Source organism: Mytilus californianus, unplaced genomic scaffold, assembly GCF_021869535.1.
Source record: "Mytilus californianus isolate M0D057914Y unplaced genomic scaffold, xbMytCali1.0.p SCAF_2, whole genome shotgun sequence".
In the NCBI taxonomy this organism is placed as follows: Eukaryota; Metazoa; Mollusca; class Bivalvia; order Mytilida; family Mytilidae; genus Mytilus; species Mytilus californianus.
In genome coordinates, this window is record NW_026262668.1 from 28,152,967 (window position 1) to 28,180,817 (window position 27,851).

Sequence of the window (27,851 nt, forward strand, 5' to 3'; positions counted from 1 at the left end):
TGATATGCTGAATCTAAACATGTATTTAGATTTTTGATTATGGGCCCAGTTTTCAAGTTGGTCCAAATCGGGGTCCAAAATTAAACTTTGTTTGATTTCAACAAAAATTGAATATATGGGGTTCTTTGATATGCTGAATCTAACCATGTATTTAGATTTTTGATTTTTGGGCCCCATTATCAACTTTGTCCACATTGAGGTCAAAAGGGTCCAAAATTAAACTTTGTTTGATTTCATCTAAAATTGAATTATTGGGGTTCTTTGATATGCCGAATCTAACCGTTTATTTAGATTCTTAATTTTTGGTTCCGTTTTCAAATTGGTCTACATTAAGGTCCAAAGGGTCCAAAATTAAACTTAGTTTGATTTTAACAAAAATTGAATTCTTAGGGTTCTTTGATATGCTGAATCTAAACATGTATTTAGATTTTTGATTATGGGCCTAGTTTTCAAGTTGGTCCAAATCGGGGTCCAAAATTAAACTTTGTTTAATTTCAACAAAAATTGAATATATGGGGTTCTTTGATATGCTGAATCTAACCATGTATTTAGATTTTTGATTTTTGGGCCCCGTTATCAACTTTGTCCACATTGAGGTCAAAAGGGTCCAAAATTAAACTTTGTTTGATTTCATCAAAAATTGAATTATTGGGGTTCTTTGATATGCCGAATCTAACCGTGTATTTAGATTCTTAATTTTTGGTTCCGTTTTCAAATTGGTCTACATTAAGGTCCAAAGGGTCCAAAATTAAACTTAGTTTGATTTTAACAAAAATTGAATTCTTAGGGTTCTTTGATATGCTGAATCTAAACATGTATTTAGATTTTTGATTATGGGCCCAGTTTTCAAGTTGGTCCAAATCGGGGTCCAAAATTAAACTTTGTTTGATTTCAACAAAAATTGAATATATGGGGTTCTTTGATATGCTGAATCTAACCATGTATTTAGATTTTTGATTTTTGGGCCCCGTTATCAACTTTGTCCACATTGTGGTCAAAAGGGTCCAAAATTAAACTTTGTTTGATTTCATCAAAAATTGAATTCTTGGGGTTCTTTGATATGCTGAATCTAACCATGTATTTAGATTTTGGATATTGGACCATAATAGGTGAATGTCCAATTTAAAATTTTTAAGTTCTTAGACCACATTCAATCTGTGTTAGAAACCTATGCTGTGTCAAATATTTAATCACAATCCAAATCCAAAGCTGTATCAAGCTTGAATGTTGTGTCCATACTTCCCCTAACTGTTCAGGGTTCGACCTTTGCGGTCGTATCAAGCTGCGCCCTGCGGAGCATTTTATTGTATGTTAGTTTACCATGATGAGTTACAGATCAAGTTTAAGTTTCGTGACGCTCTGCTAACGCCCCTGCCTGAATCCTAAAATTTGCAAAGCATGGGTTGTCCTCAGCTGAATAAAGTATCTGAAGAGACGACAAAAATTAATGTTGTTGCATTCCATTTGTTTTAACATTCAAAGTATATAAAACAGTAAGTTTAACAGAATCAACTTGATTACTAATCAACTGACCTACGGTTTATTTACATTCTATAAATGTTATATACCGTACTTCAAAGGAAGGTGTCAAAATAGGCTTTTAAAGTAAAAACAATTGTTACATTGCAGTTGCAGTTTTTATAAACAATTTCTTTGATAACCAGAGTTCCAAATCATCCATAACTCACAGTTGGGTTGGTTATTTCATCATGGCACAGCCAAGAAAAGTCCAGGTTAGATTCTTTCTTAATGAAAGATAGAAATACTGTGGTTCAAGCGAAAGGTTAATTTATTAATTTGTATCATTATTTAATATCTCTGTGTCTATATATTTCTCACTTGCAACCTAAAAATTTTGCGGCAAAAACAGTATATATAAAGTCTGGCACGACCTCCGAAAATCAAAAAATTAAAAACAGATATTATGAAAGTTCAAAATCGCTGGTAAAAGTAGAAATTTTGTTTGCAAAATCTAATATTGGTCAGGTGAGCTATTGTCATCTGTCTCGTCTCACTTTGCGTCTGTCGGTCTGCCTGTCTGTCTGTCAACTGTTCACATTTCCATCGTCTTAACCAAGTTTTGCAGGCGCTGGTGTTATGGAGTGTTAAAGTAATTCTTAAGTTAACCGGTTTCATTTCACATTATTGAAACCATGTACAGTTGGCTTAGACACATTGACGATGTTTCTTGTTAATTATGGTGATTGTATATTGTTGTCAGGGTAGGATTTAGGCGCTTTTAGCTTTAAACTTTAATTTCTTGCTAATTTTACCACAAGATATTTCTCGCAACGCTTGGCATGGCGAGATATCTACATTGCACCCATTCTAGAAGAATATTTCTATAATTTTACCTCAAAAAAATTTCTAAGTTTGCACCCCCTAACATAAAATCCTGGATCCGCCCCTGATAAATTGGAACCATATTAAGGACATAAAAGTATTTATATCATTACTTCGACTGAAATAAAAATAAATGGAGAATGTGTCCCCATGGACACAGATGATGCCCCCGCTTGCATACTACATTATAAAGGGACATAACTCAAGAACGATAAAAGTGACGCTACCCAAATTTGTACTTGATCTGAGTTTTGTGGTAATAAGTATTGTGTATACATGTAGGTCTCATAATGTTTGGTTGGGACAAACTTTAGTTACAGAACGGAAACTAAAAATTTTGCAATTTTTCAATTTATAAGGGGGAATACCTTGATAATGATTAAATGGACGCCACCAAAATTCAACTTGATCTGTATTTTGTGGTCAAAAGCATTGTGTATAAGTTTCATAACATTTGGTTGAGGCAACTTAAGTTAGAGAACGGAAACTAAAAATTTTGCATTGTTTTCCATTTATAAAGGGGCATAACTCGTGAATGGTTAAAGTGACCCCACTAAAATTCATTCTTGGTCTGTATTTTGTGGTAATAAGCATTGTGTATAAGTTTCATAACATTTGGTTGAGGCAAACTTAAGTTAGAGAACGGAAACTAAAAAATTTGCAATTTTTCCATTTATAAAGGGGCATAACTCTAGAACAGTAAAAGTGACACCACCAAAATTCAAATTTGATCTGTCTTTTTTTGGTAATAAGCATTGTGTATAAGTTTTATAACATTTGGTTGAGGTAAACTCAAGTTAGATGACTTAAACTAAAAATTTTGCAATTTTTCCATTTATAAAGGGGCATAACTCTAAAACGGTTAAAGTGACACAACCAAAATTCATACTTGATCTGTGTTTTGTGGTAATGAGCATTGTGCATAAGTTTCATAACATTTGGTTGAGGCAAACTTAAGTTAGCGAACAGAAACTAAAAATTTTGCAATTTTTTCATTTATAAAGGGGCATAACTCTAAAACGGTTAAAGTCACACAACCAAAATTCAAACTTGATCTGTGTTTTGTGGTAATGAGCATTGTGTATAAGTTTCATGACATTTGGTTGAGGCAAACTTAAGTTAGAGAATGGAAACTAAAAATTTTGCAATTTTTCCATTTATAAAGGGGCATAACTCTAGAACGGTTAAAGTGACGCCACCAAAATTCTAACTTGATCTGTGTTTTTTTGGTAATAAGCATTGAGTATAAGTTTCATAACATATGGTTGAGGCAAACTGAAGTTAGAGAACAGAAACCAATTTTGGGACGTACAGACAGACTGACAAGGGTAAAACTTAATTCCCCCTCCGCTTCCGCTGGGGAATAAAGCCAATAAAAAATAGTTGAGGAGGCTACACAGTTGTATAAATACAAAGGGAGCTGTAAAGCTCAAAATGGACAATTGTTGATGGGAACCTTATTTCTTTGTAATAAAACACTGAATATAAAGTACCGAGATGTGGTATGATTGCTAATGAGGCAACTGTGCAACACAGAATCTTAATGACCTGTAATTAAGCAACTATTTGTCAACCTTCACCAATGAGCAACACTAGAACCATACAGTCAGCTATAAAAGGCTCAGATATGACAAAACCTAAAACAATTCAAATGGAAAAAAACAACAGCCTGATTTATGACAAAACAATGAAAGTAAAACAAAAATAATAAACAGCAACCAGCAACAAACACTGAATTACAGGCTCCTACCTTGGGACTGGCATATATAGAATGTGGTGAGGTTAAAAATGTTAGTGAGAGCTCAACCCTCCTCTAACCTGGGACAGTGCTGCAACAGCACAACATAAAAACAAACTGTAATAAAAGAACAGACTTCCAATGTCCCCCGCATTGTACATATTTTATCTATCCAGGAGCAATAACTAAAAAAAAAAACACTTTTTTTTGTTGTTCCTTAAAACAATTTATAAATAAAAAGCTTGGGCGTTGGACAAAAAAGTTTTTTTTTTATTGTATACCGGTACTTAATATTTCAAACAGACCTTCAAGGGCATTACTTATAGTATACTATAAGTTTTATAAAAAATTGTACCTGTGAGAGCGCTAACGAGGCCATTTTCCATAAATTTAATATTTCCAAGGGTCATAACTCTTTTAAAAAAGTCGATCGTCCACCATTATAAAATTTGTCTGAGATATTGCTGATATTAACCTATAGTATAAGTTTTATAAAAATCTGACAAGAATTGTACCCGTGAGAGCACTAACGAGGCCATTTTCCATAAACTTGATATTGAACTTGTCCTAGATATTGCTAATATTAACCTATAGTATAAATTTTGTAAAAATCTGGCAAGAATTATACCTGTGAGAGTGCTAACGAGGCCATTTTCCATAAATTTAAGATTTCCAAGGGGCATAACTCTTTTAAAATAAAAAGTCGATTGGCCACTATTATAGAACTTGTACCAGATATTGCTAATATTAACCTATAGTATAAGTTTTATAAAAATCTGGCAAGAATTGTACCTTTGAGAGCGATAACAAGACCGGATGGAATATATAAACCTTTAAAAATAACATGAAATACTGGTACTGCTTATAACTGAAAAGTGAGAGGCAATCACCCCTTCCCCACTCTCAAAGGGGGCCCTGCACACTTATCAGGTCAAAATGTTTATAAATAGTTTGATAAAAACACTTCAGATCCATTATATAGGGTTTTAATGTTGATATGAAGTAAAGACAATGAAGGAAACTTTGTGATTTATGTTTTGTTTTTTTTTAAGTAAACACAAAAATTGTCTTGCCCTACAACTTTCCCAGCCTCCATAATATCTAACATCACTGAAGCTATTCTACATATCTACAGTGTCACTGGACAGTAATCAACAATCAGAAAAGATTAAGTTTGTATTGTTGTAGCCATGTTTTGATATTTGATTGCAAGCATGTTCACGGCTGGTAACCTACACACGCAGAACAATCGGTTCTGCAATGAAAACCGTGAGAGGATTTTCCGGTTATGCTTGAGTGGAGTAATTGTCACCGCTTCGAAAGGTATGTACATTTCTAAATCGAAATTTTCTAGTTCAATTGATCAAAATATTGAAAATCGGAGAATGCTATGCTGTGGTGAATACTTTAAAGAAGAGACACATGTATCATTTACTGTTATGCATGGAGTAAAACTCCTACAAAATCAATCGTCCCACGAGTAATTGATGAAAAAAGTGACATTTCAATTTTGAGATGGTTCTATTAACAGACCTACAAGTTCAAATTTAGTTTTTTTTCTGTCAACGGGATTGAATGTCGTTTTGGGCGGCGTGTATGCTGTCCGAAGTTGAAAGATGTCGTAATTAATCTAGAAACTGCCAATTTTCATTATTTCATGCGTGAGGGGATCGGTTCTGATTAAGGACATCGTGAATGCGTGAGAGGAAGTGCAATTATAGTCAATCATAAATCTAAACCACTTATATTTACGTTGCAGCCATTTCCATATTCATTGTCAATTTATATTTAGTATGAACTTCAATAAAACTGTGCAAGTTACTTGCCTTTCTTTGAAAAAAGTAAAATCACAAAAATACTGAACTCCGAGGAAAATTAAAAAAAGTCCCTAATCAAATGGCAGAATCAAATGATAAAACACATCAAACGAATGGACAACAACTGTCATATTTCTGACTTGGTACAGGTATTTTCAAATGTAGAAAATGGTGGATTGAACCTGGTTTTATAGCGCTGAACCTCTCACTTGTATGACAGTCGCATCAAATTCCATTATATTTACAACGATGCGTGAACAAAACAGACATAATAGGTAAAGTTGTCAAAATAGGGGTCAGCAGTCATCACCGTGTCACAATCTCAATTAGATCAAAAACAAACAAATATTTAACAAAGAAGCATAAAAAAGTATCTATCAAATTTAACAACCACATTCATTGCTTACTTATATATGTATTTTAAATCAACCAATAAAGGATTGAAATATTTGAAGGCCTGTGACTGAATGGCAAGGTCCACATCAACTCTAGTGTAGAGTCGCGTGTTTGACGTCAGAATGTAAACGTCACACAGTAAGAGATATAAAATAATTTTGTCGTTGAAGTGATTGTTGCATTTTTCGATATAAAGATATGTTTGCACTTCCCCTCACGCATTCACAATGTCCTCAATCAGAACAGATCCCCTCACGCATGAAATAATGAAAATTGGCAGTTTTTAGATTTATTAAGACGTCTATCAACTTCAGACAGCGTACACGCCGCCCAAAACGACATTCAATCCTGTTAACAGATTAAAAACTAAATTTGAACTTGTAGGTCTGTTAATAGAACCATCTCAAAATTGAAATGTCACTTTTTTCATCAATTACTCGTGGGACGACTGATTTTGTAGGAGTTTTACTCCATGCACAACAGTAAATGATACATATGTCTCTTCGTTAAAGTATTCACCACAGCATAGCATTCTCCGATTTTCAATATTATGATCAATTGAACTAGAAAATTTCGATTTAGAAATGTACATACCTTTCGAAGCGGTGACAATTACTCCACTCAAGCATAACCGGAAAATCCTCTCACGGTTTTCATTGCAGAACCGATTGTTCTGCGTGTGTAGATTACCAGCCGTGATGTTTGGTTATGAGAAATTGAATATTTGAAAGTACATGTATTTATTATATTCATAATATAGCAGGAAAATCACAATATAAAAGACATTAGTTTATTCATTGTTTAGATCTTCATATCACAGGTAATAAAGCTAATAAGTACAAAAGTTTTGAATTCTATCATTTTGTACACATTTTATCAGTTGGTAGTTGCTGCATATTTCCTTTTAGAGTCGCTTGGAATGAGTGAATTCAATCGAAATTCTCTACATAAACATATGTAGTGTAATATCTGTTTCCTTCTCAACCATTGGTCCCTGGAAAGAACAATTAAATTTGCATACAAATGTTTATTTTCTTTTTTACAATTATATAACTGAAATGGAGGAGACAAAAGATACAGTCGCATGTCTTAAGGTTAATTGGAAAATATTAAAAAAAATCATCAATATCAATACATTTTGTGTAGTTGGACATGTTTTCATTAAACTATCAAAGATCTGTTAAGAACTTTTTTTGGGGCATACCTATATATAAACTGGATACAAAATGTTTTTGTTTATTTTATAAAATTACCATGAAGCTGTTTCCATGCTTACAAGTTGAATAAAGTGTCCTTAACATTGGAAATAATACTACTTTCTAAGTTATCAGCTACACTATTTCTTACAAATCGACGGGATATAACGTATCATTTTGAAAAAATATTGCTCTAGATGATGTATGGCTATTTGTGTCTTTGGAATACTGTCTCATTGACATATATATACATTACATCTCTTTTGATTTTTAAATGTTCACAAAATTGGTATGGTCTAGGATAAAGTAAAAAAGGATCATTTTGAACTTAACATTAAAGCATACCTTTTTCCATAAGTGTGTATTGGGAACAATCACCAAATTCAACATAAATAATTGGATATTCTACAACAGTGATTCCTTCTAGGTTATCCAAAATGGACTGGTCTTTGTCTAACATGAAGTATCTACAAAATTTATGCATACAATTAGCTGACAAATAAAATTTTTCCCATCCTAATTCTTAATAAAAAACTATCAAGTATACATAATTTTTGGAAATGAATAATTTTAATACTTTTGCACTACAAGTTTCCAGTCTCTTTTCAGTTCCTAAAATAAGAGAGATTCTTTCTATTACACAGGTTGGATCATAATATATTTAAAAACTTGCATTTCAGGTGTGGATGCAGACGGGGGCGCATTTGGTGGATGCCGCACCTCCCGCATAAAAAAATGTAATAATGGTAAAAATATAGCCAATATTGTGTCAAAATAAGATTATCAAGTTCTGAATTCTCAGGAGCGCCCCACCTAATCCTGGAATCAGTTAACATGGTTAAAAAATATTCAGAAATTTCTGTTTTCTAATTTTCCTAGTTGCAAAGTAGTAATACATTCATGATAGTGCAATAATATCATAATTACCTGAGATCATTTGCCGGATGGCCTTCCACTTTCATATATAAGTTACATTCGTCAAGTCCTTTCTTTGTGTATTCTTTTAACTTCTGTCGATAAACTGGATCAGACTCAGTTGGATCAATATATTTCTTTAATAAATCTTTAAATATGGACTTTTCTGAAACTCTGAAAAAAGAAAACATGATGTCATAAGCAAAATTTTATATCATTAATTCTTTAAGAAGAGAAAAGTGTGAATTTATTAATTCAGACGTGTTTTTCAATATTTTTATGCAGGTTGCATAACATATCCTTATTTCCATGTTTTTCAAGTTATCCCAAAATAAAATTTTAGCTTAATTTACGCATTCATATAAGTGTTCTTTGTTTGATTTTTACAAATAAAGGAAGATCTTCTTCCTCAACTACTTTAAATCATCATAAAAAACACACATAAATTTGCACACAAAATGATGGTGTCATAATGTCTTCTCGCGTTCTTATTTAAACGAGACAACTCAAAATTTTAAAGCTCAGGGATTACCAACTTTCATAAAAAGTAGGAATGATGTTTGGTCCTTATCAAAAGTCTTTTATTTTGTTTTTTTTTATGTGTTCGTTTGTGTATTGTCATCTGGATTTTGATTTTTGATAAGTCCTTCAACATAGTTGGTTGTGAAAGAAACGAATGAAAAATAGGGGGTTAGTTATCAATAAGTTGTATATTAATACATTTGTGAGTATACATGTTTCTTTGCACAAGTACAAAGAATACTTTAATAAACATGTTTTTTATCATCTTGTTCATTTGATTGATCTTCATTTTTCCTCCCCAAAAGATTTATATTTAGAACTTACAATTACATATCATTCAAGTACATGATAGACACTTTGATAAGAAAATTGAGAATTTTTAATGTGAAATTATTAATATAGTCATTTCTTATTAAATGCACTTAATCATAGGACTGAACTGTAAGTGGAAAATAATAGATGTGTATATGCTCTTCTGATGTATTATGCCATTTTATGTTATATGTTTTGTATTAATTCTGGTACTGATAAGCATAATGTGCTTAAAGTGACAAAGAATTGAATTGAATTGCATACTGTACAGGTAATTGTTTTCAACTAACTTGTCAATCAAAGACACTTTATGACTTGCAATCAATAGACAAATTCCAATCCTGGACTTTTAATTCCACTGATCTCAGGGTTGCACTTGATTGACTGACTTGGTGATTTCTTTGGAAATTTTGCATTTGAAACCGTTATGGAATAGAAGTTCCTTCATAATATATATTAGTTCCAAAAGAAGAAATATTCTAAAATATTATTTCCACTGAAAGAAATATTGCAGTATTTGTTCCTTACAGAATAAAGGGTATATAACATTGATACCATAGTATTTTTAATAACAAGTTTCCAGAGGAACTTCTACATTAATTGGTCTCTGGTGGAGAGTTGTCTCATTGGCAATTATACCTCATCTTCTTATCTTTATATTAAATATACGCTGACAGAGTGTTTTCTTCTTTGATCTTTGGAATTATGGGAAAACTAGCAATTTTGTAAAATGGTAAAGAAATATCTTAATAAGTGAATTTTATAGTCTATACTACCTTGTATCAATATAGCAACCATCAGACTTGGGAAATATCCATTTAATCTGCCATAAAATAGTTTGAGATCTATAAAAAAAAAGTTAAATATTAATGAACATATCTGCAATTATATGTATCAATAATCTATCATTATTTTGTAATTTCTGTAATTTCCATGCAATATATAATCATTTGAACTATTTATATATTTGTAACTAAGACTTCCTCTGTTCCTTATTTTTTGCAGCATTAGTTATATAGAATCTAAATTAGAATATAATAATACATAAGAAGCATCATTTAAACATACATTATAGATAGTTTTTGATTGATTTAATTTGAGTAAGACTTTAGAAAAAAAAGTCTTTTTCAGAGCAATCTTGATTTGTTTAAATCTTGTATAATTCATTACAGCAATCTAGTCAGGATCTCTTATCCAACTTGCTTGTACCCTTGTTTTAATTTAGTAAGCCAAAATAAGAAAATCAACTAGTTTGTCCTCCAACATGATAACTACCAAGGGAAATAACTCAAACTCAAATTACATCACTTGAAAACTATCTATAATTTTGATGTGACATTGAAAAATATCTTGTGTTCTAGTACCTTTACAAATGAGAAAAGTACTTTAGAACTGTCTATCCTCATATATTTACTATTCTTATGTATAGATAAGGAATGAACATACTATTGTGAGTTATCAAGAACTTTTCATAACTTGTAGCGTGGACTGTTGAAATTCTGGTTTTAAATGACAATATTTTTCTTCTATCTAAGGGCTATTCCATTAAAATGTATGTGGGAGGGTAGGCAAGGACTTTCAAAATATCCCTACAACCAAGAATCATTTATAGATAATTTTGCATAATGGTAATAGACACATTCTGAAAAAAGACCCATAACCCACATTCAATAATTAAGCTTCCCTTCCTACCCTCCCACATACATTTTAATGGAATAGCCCTAATAATAATATTAAATGAAACTATTTTTAGTTATTTTATAAAAAAAACAATTCTGTTAATTTTCAGACCAGATGTTACAGCTTCCAGTTTCCTTTTTGCTATGGTACTTAAGTTAGTCAACTTTTTAAAAGTATATCTAATTTTTTTGAAATTTCTTGTCTGGTTGGCACTTTGCTGTGTTAGAATTTAATTTTGTTTTATCAGTTCTCTTCCCAAAAACCTTTTTAAGCAGGTAAAAGATATGCTTTTCAAAGCGTGATGGTTGAATCCTTTTGTACTGATTATATCTGATTTTTTTCCAAAAATGTCCCTGTACTTTCCCAAGAATAAACACAAGAGATAGTTTGAAAAATGTTTTTAACCATAAAATAGGGATTAGAAGGCTTGCAAGCATTCAATAATAAATTCACATTCTTACCTGAAATTGTATGTAGTTGCATTATTTTTTCTTTTATCCATAGGATATGGCATTATCTGTAAGTCTATTCTTCTTCTCTTTGCTTGTTTGTGAAGTTCTCTTAGCTGTAGTAACAACAAAAACAAATTAATTGACCATGTAAGACACAATGCATGAGTCTTCCAGATCAAAAATAAAATAGCAGGTGTACATATTCCTCGACATGTCGAAGAATATGTGAAAGTTTGGTAAAAAAATAATTGGTCAAGCTGATTTCAAGGAGTTGTGGATCAATACAAACTGGACATTACAGACGATGATAACATAGAGGACACAGATGTGAGATGATTAAAGTGATTCACATGTGTCACTACAGCTTCTATGTCAGGTGACACGTTATTGTGCACTTATCAGTGACTACGTAATTCACACACTCTGTGTAAGGAAAATTGTTTTCTTGTTGAATTGAAGTATAAAAATATATTTTCAACACAAAAAAGAACATTGTTTGATGGTTCAATTTTTCTATTGTCCAAATATTCATTTCATATTCATATCAAACAAATAAAAAGTAGACTGACTAAAGACAATACTATTGGTCAGTGAAATTAGTGTTTACATATGTGTTAGCAAATTTTTGTAATCAGATTATCAGATGTGTGTGTACTGCATTAGTACAACAATTCCAAAGTAGTTCACCACTGCAGAAAAAAAACCAATGTTTACCCGAAATATTTTTCTGTTACAATAAAATATTATAAAATTAATGTTTGATCAGTCCTTGATATAACTGGTGCAAAGACTTATATTATTTTGTCATTTCACTGACATCATTAAAAACTTTTATTTCTATAATACAAATCAGTAATAACTTTAACAGTACCAATTTTCTGCCCCAGATGCCCAATTTTACAATAAATGTCTCTTCAATGATGCTCGAGGCCAAAATATTTGAAAATTCAACACCAAATACGGGTAAGGAATCAGAGCTTTGCATGAGGGAGATATATGCCTTGATTTAAAATAATTTCCAAAATTTTGTAACAGTAAATTTTAATAACACAATATCCGTATTTTCATGTAAATATTTGTTTTCTTCAAATAAATGCTGATTTATGTAGTTTAATTTTTAAATCTAATATTGAAACAGATAAGGTATGTGTTTCTAGACAAAAGCCTCACATCTTAATCTTATGAATTCGGTGGACCCTCGTAGTTAACAGTTGTTTCATGAAATGTTTTTATTGGCAAGGTGAGTCAGTCTGGCACTATTTATTGGATGCGGAGGTTTTTGATTTGTTAAAAATCTTGAGATTTTCAAAATGATGAATGGAATTTTTAACTATTTATATTTCTTTTGTTTTTCTTATATTTCTAGGTATTTAGTGATTTCTTGTCTCATGAGCATCTGCTTTTGTCCTTTCATTTGTTTTTTAAAATTTTTCTAAATCAACCTAATATAATGCTACATGTATATAATTACAAAATTTGGTTTCTCTCTCTTCCTCTTCAACTCATCTCTTGTTGTGTTGTCTTTTTTCCTACCAGCTTCCTCTAAAAATCTGTAATCTGTTCATGAAATATATCATTTTAGTAAAGTTTTACATTTATAATGTTATAATTGGTTTCAAACAAAGTATGTGAGAAATTTCTATTTCATGAAAAGAGAATGAAGTATGAAGCAAACAGAAGTAGTGCATTCATGCATTCCTTGTTAAAGTGAAATTTGACATCACCACAAAATTTCATGCCAATTTAGAAATTTAAGAAGATTATAATTTCAATTACCTTCAATTTGTCAGTAAAATTATCTCCCCTTCATGATGTTTGATCACAATTAATTTCCTTCATGTATTTATTCATATAGTGTAATACCTTTGTTGAAAATTTCTTTTAAAGTCATCTAGTTTGATATTGCTCTGTTGTCTGATGGATTTTTTTTTGGCCTGCTGAGGAAGTGAAATTGAGTCCCAAGCAAATCTCCAAAAAGGGCTTCGGAGTTCCATCTTCAGAGCAATCTCAGACCAGAAATCAAACAACAATTTAGGCTTTGTCCTTAATAGATTCATGGACAGACAAATTTATTCATTCAGAAGTGCACCTTATCTTTGTTTGCATAGGGTTTAATTAAATCACTTTTAACATTATTTAACAAGCTATTATTTGAATTTGGAATTATTTTTAATTATGGAATTTGCATAATTTCTCGTGTTTGAAATTTTTTATAAATTCCATGTTTATTCTGTATTATTATGTTTTAAGCGGTGCATAACACTTTCCATACAATGTATTTTGTATAGATAGTGTTGTGCGCGGCACAGTACATTCTATTGAAAATGTGCTATCTTCTTTGTAATAGAAAGTGTTGTGCGCCGCACAGAACATTAATACAGAATAAACATGGAATTCATTAAAAATTTCAAGCACAAGAAATAATGCAAATTCCATAATTAAAAATAATTCCAAGTTCAAATAATAGCCTGTTTTTTAAGCTTTTCTGTTGATTATTATACCGGACATGTACCGGTAATGTTGATATGCTTTGTTTTCTTGTTTATTCATCAATGACTTTGTTTGTTTCTTTGTAATAAACAGAATCTACAATAAATAATAATAATAGTTATGCACTTACCATTCAGGAGATTTCGATCATCAAATTGTTTTATCTCCACAAAAGCTGTCTTGTCCCTTATTCCACTACAGTCATTGACAGTTTTATGTTGTTTAACACATTTTAATGAGCAACTTCCTACCAAGCACCTAGGGCACTTGTACTTTGCAACACACTCCGAGCATATCTCACACTTTCTGCAAAAAAATAATAAAATATTTGTGACTTTTGCAATATTCAGGATGACAAAACATTCATCACTTTTTGAAAAAAACATGTATATTTAGTTTTATTATAAATTAATCAGATTTTTGTTTAAATGTAGGAGCGCAAACTATGGCATCAAGTTTGGCTTTTTTTTAACATTTTATCTGTGATTTGTAACACCTTTTCAGCTGACATGGTTGAGTTAGATGTTCTCTTTTTTTAATTTTATTATGGCATTTCATTCCAAATTGATATTTTTGACATTAAGTTTTTATAATTCAGGTATTAAAGTGATAAATATTTTGTTGGGTAAAACAGTAATTTTCATTCTGTTTTTAGCAAGGTTTTGCACTTTCAGTTCTTACCAGGCCAGAATATTCATTTTTAAAATCCTTCATCTTGTCTTGCTGATCATTTTAGCTGATTACACTCTTTATTGACATAATTTTTTCATATAAAATTAGTGAAACCATCATTAATAGGCATTAACTCCTGAGAGAAGTCGACTGAAAATTTCGGTCAATTCACAGATTTTGTCTAGCTGATCCTTTTTGCTACAGTTTCTATCTATTGTACTATTCAACTTTTTAACGAAAAGAAAAAGAAATTGATAAAAATTAGCCTTTTGAGTTAGAACTTCTATAAGGAATAGACTGAAAATTTCGGCCATGTTGATCTATTTGTAGATCTCGTCTCGTTGGTCATTTTTGCCACTTTTCATGTTTCTCTTTATCTATATGTCTATCATAGATTTTTTAAGTAATTAGCAAAAATCTGCAAACTTTGTTTGAAATGATTATTTCATAGGCAACAACTCCAAAATGAGAAATACTTATCATTTCAACAAGTCAAGTTTGCTCTAACAGCATTAGTTTTTGAGATACCAAGTCAAAAAATACATTTTTACTCTTAGCAACAACGGTCATGTTTGTTGACGAATGAAAATCTGGGATAGAGTAAAGTAAAACATAAACTAGGTACTTTTTGTACTTATGTTGTACTGTTACACCACTGTCCCAGGTTAGAGGGAGGGTTGGGATCCCGCTAACATGTTTAACCCCGCCACATTCTGTATGTATGTGCCTGTCCCAAGTCAGGAGCCCGTTATTCAGTGGTTGTCGTTTGTTTATGTGTTACATATTTGTTATTTGTTCATTTTTTGTACATAAATTAGGCCGTTAGTTTTCTCGTTTAAATTGTTTTACATTGTCATTTCGGGGCCTTTTATAGCTGACTGTGCGGTATGGGCTTTGCTCATTGTTGAAGGCTGTACGGTGACCTATAGCTGTTAATTTCTGTGTCATTTGGTCTCTTGTGGAGAGTTGTCTCATTGGCAATCATACCACATCTTCTTTTTTATAGGTACCCAAAGGAATTGTCACACTGAACTTTTACCAAATCTACTCAGTGGTTCCAGAGAAGTTTTTTTAAAGAGTTTATGCCGCCAACAGACAATGGACCCCAAGTGATTGAAATAACTCACTTGTCCCTTTTAGTCCAGATCAGGTAATAAATGGATATGTTGGATAAATGTGAATGCACTATTCAAATGTATACATATATATAAATTGAATTTTCAGGGAGTTTGTTGTTGATTTTAAGATTTTTTGTAGTATTGATTTATGGTGTCGTTTCAATGTGTACTGATTGATATTTTGTCTGGTAACATGATTTATTTATTAGTTCTTATTGGTTTTGAACTAGTTTTCAGTAATCATGGTAATAGTGAATACTAGTGTTTTTGTTTGTAATTGTTTTAGTGCTTTGTATCGATTTGATGAGTAAAGCCCTTTTCAACCGATTTTTTGTTTGAAATTATGTTGTCCCAGGTAAGGGGAGGTTGGGAACCTTCAAACACTTTTAACCCCACCACATTTTGTATATGCCTGTCTTATTAAAAGACTGTCATTTGTGTATATCATACATGTTTTTCATTATTGTTTTGTACATAAATCAGGCCATTGGTTTTTTCATATGAATAGTTCTACATGTTGTCATGTCAAGAAACCTTTTTCACATCATACTTGTATATCTTCATTTCATCATTCTTGAGTCTTTGATGGATAGGGGTATCCTTTGCAATGACATCACCTCTCCTATATTTTATATCATGGTGTCTACTTCAGATGCTAGGGGCCTTGGTCTAAGTAGTTGAACTACTGTATCACTAGCCTGTCAACACTGAGGTTGTGAGTTCAATTCCTGCACGTGGCAGGTGCAGGACTCCAATCTTAATTGACTAGAAGTGTCAGTTTTCCTACCAAAGGTTGGTGGTTCTCTCCAGGCACTCAGCTTCCTACACCAATCAAACTGACCGCCATGAAAGTGGCGTTCAACACCAATCATTCAATAAATCAATCTTCAGATGCTCATTGTTTAAACCATTCCATGACCCTATGGTGTTATAGTTTTCACACACATAGCTCATCAAAAACTGTCTCTTTTTGCTCCTTGTTTTTCCCCCTTTACTGTGGATTCAATATTATTCGTGGGATACTGATTTACGTGTATTTTGTAGGTACAGGTAAACCACAAATCTAAATATTCAACAAAGTTCACTTTTTCTATAGGCTTGTATTCAAGTTTTGGAAAAACCATAAAATCAGATATCCACGGAAATGCAAAATTTCCTCAATCCACCAAAAATTGATATCAACAAAAATAAATGAATCCACAGTAATTCACAATGAGTAGAATATTTATTGTATACTCCATATTAAGCAAAGTCCATTGTATCAAGTTGGTATTTAGAAACTCTATATTTAAAATATTTTCACAGCCAACACAAGTTCAGATACTTTATTAACAATTAACTTTACACTTAATACAAGCATCAACAGAATTACACAGGACAAACAATTTACATAAATTATTCTATTGGTACAATTTGTTTAACATACCTATATGTTATGTTCTTATTTCAGGATTTCTGTTTAATATGTTTAACAGATCCCTCTTTGTGCTATTCTTATTTCAGGATTTCTGTTTAATATGTTTAACAGATCCCTCTTTGTGCTATTCTTATTTCAGGATTTCTGTTTAATATGATTAACAGATCCCTCTTTGTGCTATTCTTATTTCAGGATTTCCATTTAACAGATCCCTATTTGTGCTGTTCTAATTCTAGGATTTTCATTTAACAGATCCCTAATTGTGCTGTTCTAATTTTAGGATTTCCATACTTATTATTATAAAGCATTTGAATTTATATTGTTCAATGTTTGCAGTTGAGCCATTACCATGAAAATAGTGAAAATACAACTGCTTCAAAAACTAAACACAAACATTCAAAAAGCGTCAGCAATTAAACTACAGTTTAATCAACCTGTTTCAAATCAAGTTTGGTGGTGATCTTTCATAGTTAAAATCGACAAATGTGAATGATTTACTCTGTACCTCTGTATATTGGAAAGTTTTTGAATCTTTGTGTCCAAATCACCTTAGTTTACTAAACACAGCGCAAGTGAGAATGACTTTCATAACTGAATTGTTCTGTCTATACTGTAGTCCGGACAAAACATTATTTATTATAAATAACATTTCTAACCTAAAAAATATGTTGTTTTTAACAATACAAAATAATTCAAAATTTAAATATTAAATAACTTTGGCTTCTTATGTTGTTTTCATTTTTGAAAGCCTTATTTTTATTTCCCCTTTCTGATACATTTTTTTACTGCATTCTGTGCAATATATATCTTGGAATTATTACTTCAACACAAAAATGTGATATTTTAAAAATGCTTTGTATTGAACATTTGTAACTATATCTAAAACAAAGAATAAGTATTTGATTCCCACAATGCATTGTTACCCCACAATCACTGTAGCTGAAAATATAGCTAAAATAGGTAAAGGCTGAAAACTCACTATGCAAAGTGAATTTGATTACTTCATCAATCCATGTTGGGTTCAAAATAGAGCTGGTAGGAGAAATCGATTTTTTTCTTAATTTACATGTATTATAAACACTGATAAAATTACTACATTCTTATTGTTATAAACCCGTATCATTAGCAAATACTAGATGCCAGTATTTCTAGTACTTTACTAAACATTGTGAGAAGATATGACTAAATAATCTAATTCTAAACAAAAATGAAATTTAATGCAAATGAAATTTAATTATCCTGCCACCAAAATAAAATATTAATGGACTTTAAGTGCCAATCTGCCTAAGAATCAGGCAGTGGTGAAAATCGACAAACAATTAAACGCTCAGCTTTGCATTAATTTAAGTTCAGAATGTATAATCATGATAATGGTACATGAATATAACATTTGTTTCATTTCCCTGTTTTGGTAATTCAAGATATAATTTGGTTGAAATGCACTAGAAATTAACATTTATTGGGAGATAACCCCGTAATTTGCTATCATTCTAACCAAAATTTGTCTAGATCTTTTCGAATTACCAGACATCATGGACATGGAGAAACAAAAAACCTACCATTTCTAACTCAGGATGAGGGTACCTTCAAAATAGGGTGGTTAGGTCTGTGGGTATTTTTCGCCCATGTTTTGAAATTTTTCTTAATTGGCGGATTCTTACAAAGACTGGCACTTAATACATGTAGTACTCATTTTATCATCAGTGATAAGTGTCTTAATCCAATAAACTGTAAATTACATCTGCATGTTAATAGAAATAAGATTCATGAATATATCACTTATGAATTTCTTAAAGAAAAAAAATAATGCTTTTATCAATAAAATTTTGCAAGCCAAATTCCGTGTCGGAGAGGAACAAAAGCTAGCTATATTTCAAATAACTGTTAAAAGTTCAAAAAAGATATTAATTGCATAAAGTTTCAATGACAGAAAAATTCAACAAAGCATTAACATCATTTATCTAGTTCCCCCTCTTCCTCCACGTCCACCACCCCTCCCACCTCTGCCTCTTGCACTACCACTACGTCCTTCTTGATCATAACCACCTCCTCCTCTGTATCCTCCTCCACCTCTTCCTTGATGACCACCACCTCCCTGGTATCCACCTCCTCCTCCTTGATAGCCACCGCCTCCTCCTCCTCCTTGATAACCACCACCTCCTCCTCCCTGATAGCCACCACCTCCACCTCCTTGGTATCCTCCTCCTCCTTGACCACCACCTCCTCCCTGATTCCACTGACCAGAGAACTGTTGACTTTGACTATCTCCCCAACCACCTTGTACTTTACCTCCACGCCCACCTCCTCCTCGGTCACCGCGTCCTCGGTCACCACGTCCTCTGCCACTTTGTGGCCTTTGCTGTTGTGGCTGATCAACTCTTTTCATAAATGATGGCATTTCAGGAGGTGGAGGCTCCAGCTCCCATGCTCTTCCTCCTCTATCTGGGACCTTTGGAATACGAACTTTATTTATTGCACATCTAGTTTTATCTCTTGCTTCACCACTGCTTGTTTTCTCTAATCTAGTCAAATCATCCCGTGCTGCAAGTATTTGTGCAACACTTATAGAATTTTTCCCCATTAGCAACTTTCTAATTGGCTGGTAGACTGCTGCAATGTCGTTTTGTTTTTTCTTTGCATTATCAGCCCACATGAACGATTGTATAGTAACGTCTAGTCTTTTAAGTAACATTTCTCGTCGTGTCTGATATTCTAGCGTTAAACTATCATTTATTTTTAAGATTTGCTCCCACTGCATATCAGAAAGGCGGGCCTTTAATAAAGGTTGACCCACCTGCATAGGATGTTTTGTTAGTATTTCTTTTATCTTATTTTCTACCTTGCTAAATAACTGAAAAGATGTTACATTTGCAGGTGGTTTAGGAAAGTTTAATCCCATCAACATAAATTTTAAATGCTTAGCAACATCACTTTCTTTCATTTCTTCTGGTTTATTCTGATCTGCTGCTTTGAGAAGACCAGGTTTTTTAACAGCTAATACTCTGATGGTAGCTAGTTCAGAGGTTAAATAATCCAACAGCTGTAGTTTGTTTTCCTTAGAATTTAATCTCTCTGTAACTGGGCCTCCTTCGTATAAATGATTGTAAGGACAATTCAATTCTCGGAGAAAGCCACTAAGCTCCATGACAAACTCTGCCGAATCATCTGCACTAGTTATTGGATTAACATGTTCTTCTAGTCCAGTGAAGGATTTTATTTGATCTGTGAGCCAAGTTACTAATTCAGTAAATTGTTGTTGACATGGCCCATTCTCTATAAAAGTGTTAATAACTCCATCATCTAGGGCAGGTCCACTATACCCTAAATCTTCAAGTGAATCTAAAATATCGTTTTCCATTGTAGCAGAAATAGAAAGGGGTGTTGATGATATTTGCTTGTCTAGATAAGGATGTCTATTGATGAAACTAGGTACAGTATATGGCAGTCACACACTGAAATAAAAAGTTATACTATTGTTGATCATAAGATATTAAACATGTTAAAGGGGGGCCGTTTCTTGATTACACATGTACATGTCTTATGATATCCTTTTACAAGTTAGAGTGCTTTTTATTGGTCTTCTTTTAAAAGATCAAATTGCCTCACAGGCATATGACAGATACTACTCATGCTTATTCATGCTTAGCACTTAGAACTGTACCTGTGTGTTTAATGACCTTTAGTCTTTCCAAAGGTTGCAAGAAAAATGACAGTTGCTTTTAAATTCAAAATACTTTTTTGATTGTTTACTTAGACAAATTCACTCTTATAAATCAAGAAAAACTGTATGGTCATGATGGTAGTATTAAAAACAAAAAAAAATGTAATTAATATTGACCTTGGTTCTTGTGATGGAACCTTCCTATTTTTTCCTTTTTTCGTCTTTTAAAAATCATAAATCTACATGATGATGATGATTATATTCTATCTTTTGTTATTTCACATGTTTTTATTTACCAAAAATTCAATTGTATGACAACAGCTTCTAGTCAATATATCACAACACTGCAACAACCAAATCTACTTTTAATATTTTAAAACATTTTTGTATCCTATTCATTCAAACTCACACATTAATTAATTGAGGAAAACAACTTACCTTTTCCCTTTTTGTTTGTGTTTATCTGCTATCCATTTTTGCTTCATTTTCCATCAAGTCCATTTCCAATGATAGAAATAAATGTAGATGAATTTTATAGTCAACTTGCGGTAACGGCCATTGAACTTCAAAAGTTCTAACAGAATTGATAATGATTGAACAGTCTGGATTCTAGGTTATATATGTAAAGTTTTTTTCAAAATCCCAGAAAAATACATATAATAAGGCTATTCTTGTTCAAACTTCATATTTTTCTTGTTTTGCTGTTGTCATACAATTAAACTGGTGTAAGTAAAATACTATTATGATGATTATAAAAAATCATCATCATAATGTTACAACTGTAAATAACCCTAAGTCAACGGTGTCCTAGACATGCTAGACAAGTTAACATATTCATACCCATTCCTTGCAATAGAACAGTCCCATTGGGATTTCTTTCAATGTTTTTGTGCCATATAACTACTGTGATACTATGATGAAGACACTCAAACAACACTTTAATTCTAAGATTTTATATTACTTATCATTTGCTTATACATCATATCTCTACCACCATAGTTATTTACCTGTTCAAGTAAAACTAAATAAAATCCATGTGTATAATGCATTCCCTAGCTGTTGAACCATAGCTTATATGGTCCTTATGATCTTTTTTGACAATTCGTGCATCTACATGTACATGTTTGTCAGCAAATTGTTAAAAATTATCATAAGGATCATAACAGCCATGGTTCCGCAGCTAGTATTACCAATGATTGACAGCAGAGCACAGCCTACAGTGTATATCAAGTCAGGAATATGACAGTTGTTTTCCATTGGTTTGAGCTTTTGATTTTTCCATTTGATAAGGGACTTTACGATTTGAATTTTCCTTGGAGTTTGGTATTTTTGTTATTTACTTCTTTTTTTTTTTTTTAAACAGAGGAAATTTTAATTGAAACAAATGGTTTTTCACAAAATAGTTCACCCATTTGTCAAAAATGTTTGTTTTTTTTCTGATTATCTAGATTATCAAAAAGAATAATGACAATACACTAGTTATACCAATGTCTACAGATTTTTCTCTCTTTCATTGTTAACACCAATTCATAAACAAAAATAAGATGATAGATATTCAGTAATTAATGTCTTCAACATAAATGGATATTTGTCAAGTAAATAAACAGGGGAAGGATTCTATATATATATTGACCTTATTACTATTTGTCCACCATTACTGGACATCATAGCCATTCTCGTAAACTTTGAAGTTATAAGAGAGATTTTCAGACGCCAAAAAGAAAACTGATGGATGTATGACCTCAATAGTAGCAAATTCTAGGTTCATGTGTCACATATTCCCAAACATCAATAAGGTCCATTTCCATGTCCCTTAAGCATGTGATAAAAGAGAGGCCAAAGATACCAAAGACATTCAAACTCATAAGTCGAAAATAAACTGACAATGCCATGACTAAAAAGAAAAAGACCAAAAAACAGTACACAACATAGAAAACTAAAGCTTGAGCAACACAAACCCCCACCAGAAACCAGGGATAATCTGAGGTGTTCCGGAAGGAGTAAGAAAATCCTGCTCCACATGTGGCACCCATCATGTTGCTCATGCAAGTACAAATAATTTATGCCAAGCAAAAGGCTATGTAGTATGTTCATGTAATGTCTTGTGTCTAAAAAAAATTGATAGGTACTTCTACTTCTACCATATAGTGACCGCCTTCAACAAATTGAAGATTGTCACAGGACATTGTCGCAGCTGGATACGCCCGCAGAGGTCCAACCCTGAACAGTTGGGGCAAAAATGGACACAATATTCAAGCTTGATACAGGTCTGAATTTGGATTGTAATTAAATATTTGATATATTATAGGTTTCTGAATAAATGTAGTCAAAGAACTTAATTGGTTATATGAAAGATTTCTTGCTGTTGTGCAATACACTGTGCTGTTGCGTAATACTTAGTAAATCTGTTGTCAGACAATAAACAAATAAAATCTTATAACCAGTCAGGGGTGCTACTTAAACAAGTGATTTCATCATCACTTATTTCAGTGATTTGATAAATTCAGTTATCACCTATTTAAGTGATTTTAGTGTTTTCTTTGATCTTCAAATGCTAATTTCATTGATTTTCCATATTTTCACAATCTTTTCTATAATTTTCCTACATAAATCAATTATCCCTTTTTCTTTGTATATTAATTTCACCAGTGCGCTTGGGCAGTAAGTTAGTGCGCTAAAGCTTTTAAAAGTACCCTTGGGAATTTTTCTGTAATCAAAAATTCATTAACTACTCTTACTATCAGACAAAGATCAACAATATTAGGTAACCTGATTGGTTTTCTTTAGAGTTAGAATGATCTACTTCAAGGTTATGACCTGATCTACAAACTATTCCAGTTTTTGCATATTTTAAAAAAACTGTAAAAGTGTCAGGCTTATCAAGCAAAAGACAATTTCTGCATATACATAGTTGTTTTTTCAATGGAATTGTTGTCTTTTTACCAATAAAAAAATCAAGCTTGTGGGAAAAATATCAAGAAAATGTTATAAACACTTATTAAAGTGATTACATTTTAACTTCTAAAATTACTTGTTTCAGTGATTTTAAAAAGTCTGTGAGAAAATTTTTAATATTTCACAGCCAAAATCACTCGAGGGAGTGATTCTGAAATCACTTGTTTAAGTAGTACCCCTGACTGATAACTCGGAAACATAAAATCGAAAATTTATTAAAATCAAAAGGGAGCTTACAAAAATAGATATAAACAATTTACCAAAGTTTCATAAAAAATGCTAAAGGCATTTCTGAGTTATTGTCCGAAAAACTGGAAAATCACCCTTTTTGTAATCTATAAAACCCCATAAATCGGAAATGTATAGTCTGAAATTTATAAAAATCAAAAGGGAGCTAATGTCAATAGAAATAAACAATTCACCAAAGTTTCTTGCAAATTGGTGAAATTGTTTTTGAGTTATTGTCTGAAAACTGGAAAATACCCCCTTTTTTAATGAATAAAACCCCAAAACTCGGAAATGGTAAATCTTAAATTTATAAAAAAAATGAAAGGGAGCTCACGTCAATAGATATGAACAATTCACAAAAGTTTCTTACAAATTGGTGAAATTTTTGTTTGAGTTATTGTCTGAAAAACTGGAAAATCCCCCCTTTTTTAATGAATAAAACCCCAATACTCGGAAACGGTAAATCTTAAATTTATAAAAAACGAAAAGGAGTTCACATCAATAGATATGAACAATTTACAAAAGTTTCATGCAAATTGGTGAAATTTTTTTTGAGTTATTATCCGAAAACTGGAAAATCACCCCTTTTTTAATGAATAAAACCCCAAAAGGTCCGAGTACACAGTTATTTCGTAGTGCATTTCTTTTAGACAATAAATGAAAATTAAAAAAATCCCACCTGCGCTTTCTCAATAATATTTTTACAGTGTGTTGTACTATTTTTGGGACAAATTATATCAAAATTATAGAAAACTTCATCGGCTCTAACTCAAAATATGGACAATTTTATGTTAAGGGGGTCTTCAAATCTTTTGACAGCTTCCGAAGTGCTAATTTTTAACATTTTTCAGCTGGACCAAATCACTACTTTACTTTAAAATTCATGACCCAAATTTTTTTACAGTGTCATTTCACCCCCCTACTTGCTATTTGAGTCATAAAACATGGAGAAATAAATTTGGAAGGGGTATAAAAAAAAATGGCAAGTAACACACTGTCAACACTAGGGACTACATTTGTGGACAACGAAAATCAAAGGACGATAACTGTGTACTCGGACCTAATAGGGTAGAAAAAGTTGACCAATCTTAATGAAACTTGGTATGACCAAAGCTTAATAAATTATAAGACTGCCTACAAAGTTTCATGGCAATAGGACATATATTATAGACAATATGACTAATTCTATATTCAACTTTGCGTGTTAAATGTAGACGTTAAAATTGAAAAATTTCAACTATCAACATTTGGGGCTTAAAAAATTTAAATATTGCAAAAAAATACTTTTGAAATGCCTTAATATATAAAATATTATGTATTAAAAGCAATTGAGTACTCATTTGATTTATCAGACTTATCATAATTATAAAAAAGTCAAATTTATATGAGCCTGTGCCTAAAAATGGAGGTTTTCCAATGAAGGGGGGCCTTACATGAAGATGTAATATTTTCCAGCAATTTTAAATTTGTAAAGCTTTTTGGTTATAAATAATCCTTACATATATATTTAATGTACTTTAAATGGAAAGAAAACTCACAAATAACATATCATATTAGTTTAAAAGGGTCTTAGGCCAAGTAAGACTGATTATAATTTAGGGTCAATTTAGGCCGTAGCACATATTTACATTTCAAAATGCATATTGAAGCTATAGGAAATAAAAATTTGTGTCTTTTCTATCATTTCTATACTCAGGTGACATGATACAATAAATCTGAGCACAAAAAGACTCTTGCATTCAACTTTTTTTGCTGACAGTATGGTCTGATACAAAGATTTTTCACTTTTTAGTGAAAAACATGCATGCAATTTTAGTCGCAACAAGCTTATATTTGAACCACTTGCTATCCTACAGAAGAAAAGAAAGATATTATGTGACATGAAACAGGTACAAAAGACATTGTTAAGTGCTTTTTATACAAATTTAGTGAGGTCTTTATTATGGACTTCAACTTTTATGTTCCAAGCTCCTCACATTTAACTTGATCCAAACAGGGCGTTAGACGAGGGTCATATATACAACACATTTTGTACATATTGTCTGAGATAATCTTCTTTTCTGTAGATTCAGAGTTCACAAATGAGTAATACAACTGGATTGAAGCATAGAAACACAAATATTGACACATAAAAACCTGTCAGATAGAAAGTCAGAATGCCACTTATGCATCAAAATTGAAAAAGCTATGAAATGCTTATTTTGACCATAATATGCCCAAATTGGTCATTTTTGCAGAAATTCTATCAAATAAAAGTTTAAATCCTTTAGTTTTATGCTATTTGACAAATTGACATCATCAAATCATTCAGGGAAGTTGCCAAAGTACAGATTCTATATTTCCTGATTTCACCTCTTAGGTCCGAGTACACAGTTATTTCGTAGTGCATTTCTTTTAGACAATAAATGAAAATTAAAAAAATCCCACCTGCGCTTTCTCAATAATATTTTTACAGTGTGTTGTACTATTTTTGGGACAAATTATATCAAAATTATAGAAAACTTCATCGGCTCTAACTCAAAATATGGACAATTTTATGTTAAGGGGGTCTTCAAATCTTTTGACAGCTTCCGAAGTGCTAATTTTTAACATTTTTCAGCTGGACCAAATCACTACTTTACTTTAAAATTCATGACCCAAATTTTTTTACAGTGTCATTTCACCCCCCTACTTGCTATTTGAGTCATAAAACATGGAGAAATAAATTTGGAAGGGGTATAAAAAAAAATGGCAAGTAACACACTGTCAACACTAGGGACTACATTTGTGGACAACGAAAATCAAAGGACGATAACTGTGTACTCGGACCAAAACTCAGAAATGGTAAATCTGAAATTTATAAAAAACGAAAGGGAGCTCATGTCAATAGATATAAACAATTCAGCAAAGTTTCATGCATATTGGTTAAAGCGTTTTTGAATTAATGTCAGTCATGTTGACGACGGACGGACGGACAGACGGTCAACGGTATACCATAATTCGTCCCCGTAAACAAGCGTATAAAATTTGAAAAATGCAATGTATTTTTCGTTTGATGTGATAGTTGAGATAATATTGATGCTTTAAAATTGAAGATTTGAAAGAGTCTACTGATGTGCAATTTATAATGTTATCAGGTAGTTTGTTCCAGTCGGTAATAAACGTTATACACTTTTGGTATTTAGCTGAATTTTGTCTCCGAATGACCTTAGATCTGTCTCCGAATAATCTTCTGACGTCAAGCAACAATCACTTTTTAATTATGACGTCAAACTTTTTAAATTGTGATGTCAAATTTTACAGGAACTTGTATGACTTTAAGTAATGGCGGAAAAATTTGCCTACAAGTGTAAATACATCTTGGAAAAAAGGATTCTTTTCTGTACTATTGTTTTGCAGAATGGAATTTGGAAGCTGTTCGAATTTGAATGTCTTGTTTGTCTTTTTTGTGGAATTAATTTATTATTTTTAGGTATTGCAACCTTTTTGAGTTCTACTTTGTATAGCATTACCAATCTTGAATCTTTTCTTCTGTCAGACAGGCTGCGCCATTCAAAGTGTTGTAACATGTTACCAACGCTTGAGGTGTTTCATAATAAACTAGGTTTAATCAGAAATACATTTCTTATGATCAGTCTGAGGCAAATAAAGGGTCTGGTTCATCCATAAATTGTTTTGTTTGTTGTATTTTTTATTTTTTTTTGGTGTGTGATAAATTATTTTTGCTGAGTTGCTAGGATTCGAAAATAATGGAAATGATAATTTCTTGAGTATACAACCGAAAACCATGACTATCATGAACTCAAAATCTCTTTCATTGTCATTTGGAAGAATGACATGTTCAAATTAACAGCTAAAATGTAATATTTTACCCCATTCTAGACATGCCACACGCACGTTTTCGCAGACAATGGACAATGAATAGAAAATGCTAGAAATGATCCGCACAGAATATGCTAA

The 27,851-nt window shown here is 31.9% G+C and overlaps 1 protein-coding gene across 4 annotated transcripts; it reads right to left on the reverse strand.

Moving 5' to 3' along the window:
- Window positions 1–7,070: 7,070 nt before the first annotated feature.
- On the reverse strand, window positions 7,071–27,808 carry LOC127729620 (protein FAM98A-like). Of its 4 annotated transcripts, XM_052237472.1 has the most exons (8): window positions 27,764–27,808; window positions 13,992–14,167; window positions 12,843–12,928; window positions 11,381–11,484; window positions 10,016–10,084; window positions 8,418–8,579; window positions 7,836–7,957; window positions 7,071–7,288 (listed from the first exon to the last, which is right to left on the reverse strand). In XM_052237472.1, the coding sequence occupies exons 1-8, from the start codon at window positions 27,775–27,777 to the stop codon at window positions 7,275–7,277; spliced, it is 747 nt and encodes a 248-aa protein (XP_052093432.1). In that variant the 5' UTR covers window positions 27,778–27,808; the 3' UTR covers window positions 7,071–7,274. The 4 variants fall into 4 exon arrangements, with proteins under 4 accessions (XP_052093432.1, XP_052093431.1, XP_052093429.1 ...); XM_052237471.1 differs by lacking the exons at window positions 7,071–7,288; window positions 7,836–7,957; window positions 8,418–8,579; ... (2 more) ...; window positions 12,843–12,928; window positions 13,992–14,167 and adding exons at window positions 18,610–19,225; window positions 19,256–20,520 and having other exon boundaries at window positions 27,764–27,801; XM_052237469.1 differs by lacking the exons at window positions 7,071–7,288; window positions 7,836–7,957; window positions 8,418–8,579; ... (2 more) ...; window positions 12,843–12,928; window positions 13,992–14,167 and adding an exon at window positions 18,610–20,520 and having other exon boundaries at window positions 27,764–27,801.
- Between the last annotated feature and the right edge of the window lie 43 nt (window positions 27,809–27,851).

Excerpts from the sequence above, each read along its gene's own strand:
- LOC127729620 (XM_052237469.1), bottom strand. The coding sequence starts at position 20,426 with ATGGAAAACGATATTTTAGATTCACTTGAAGATTTAGGGTATAGTGGA.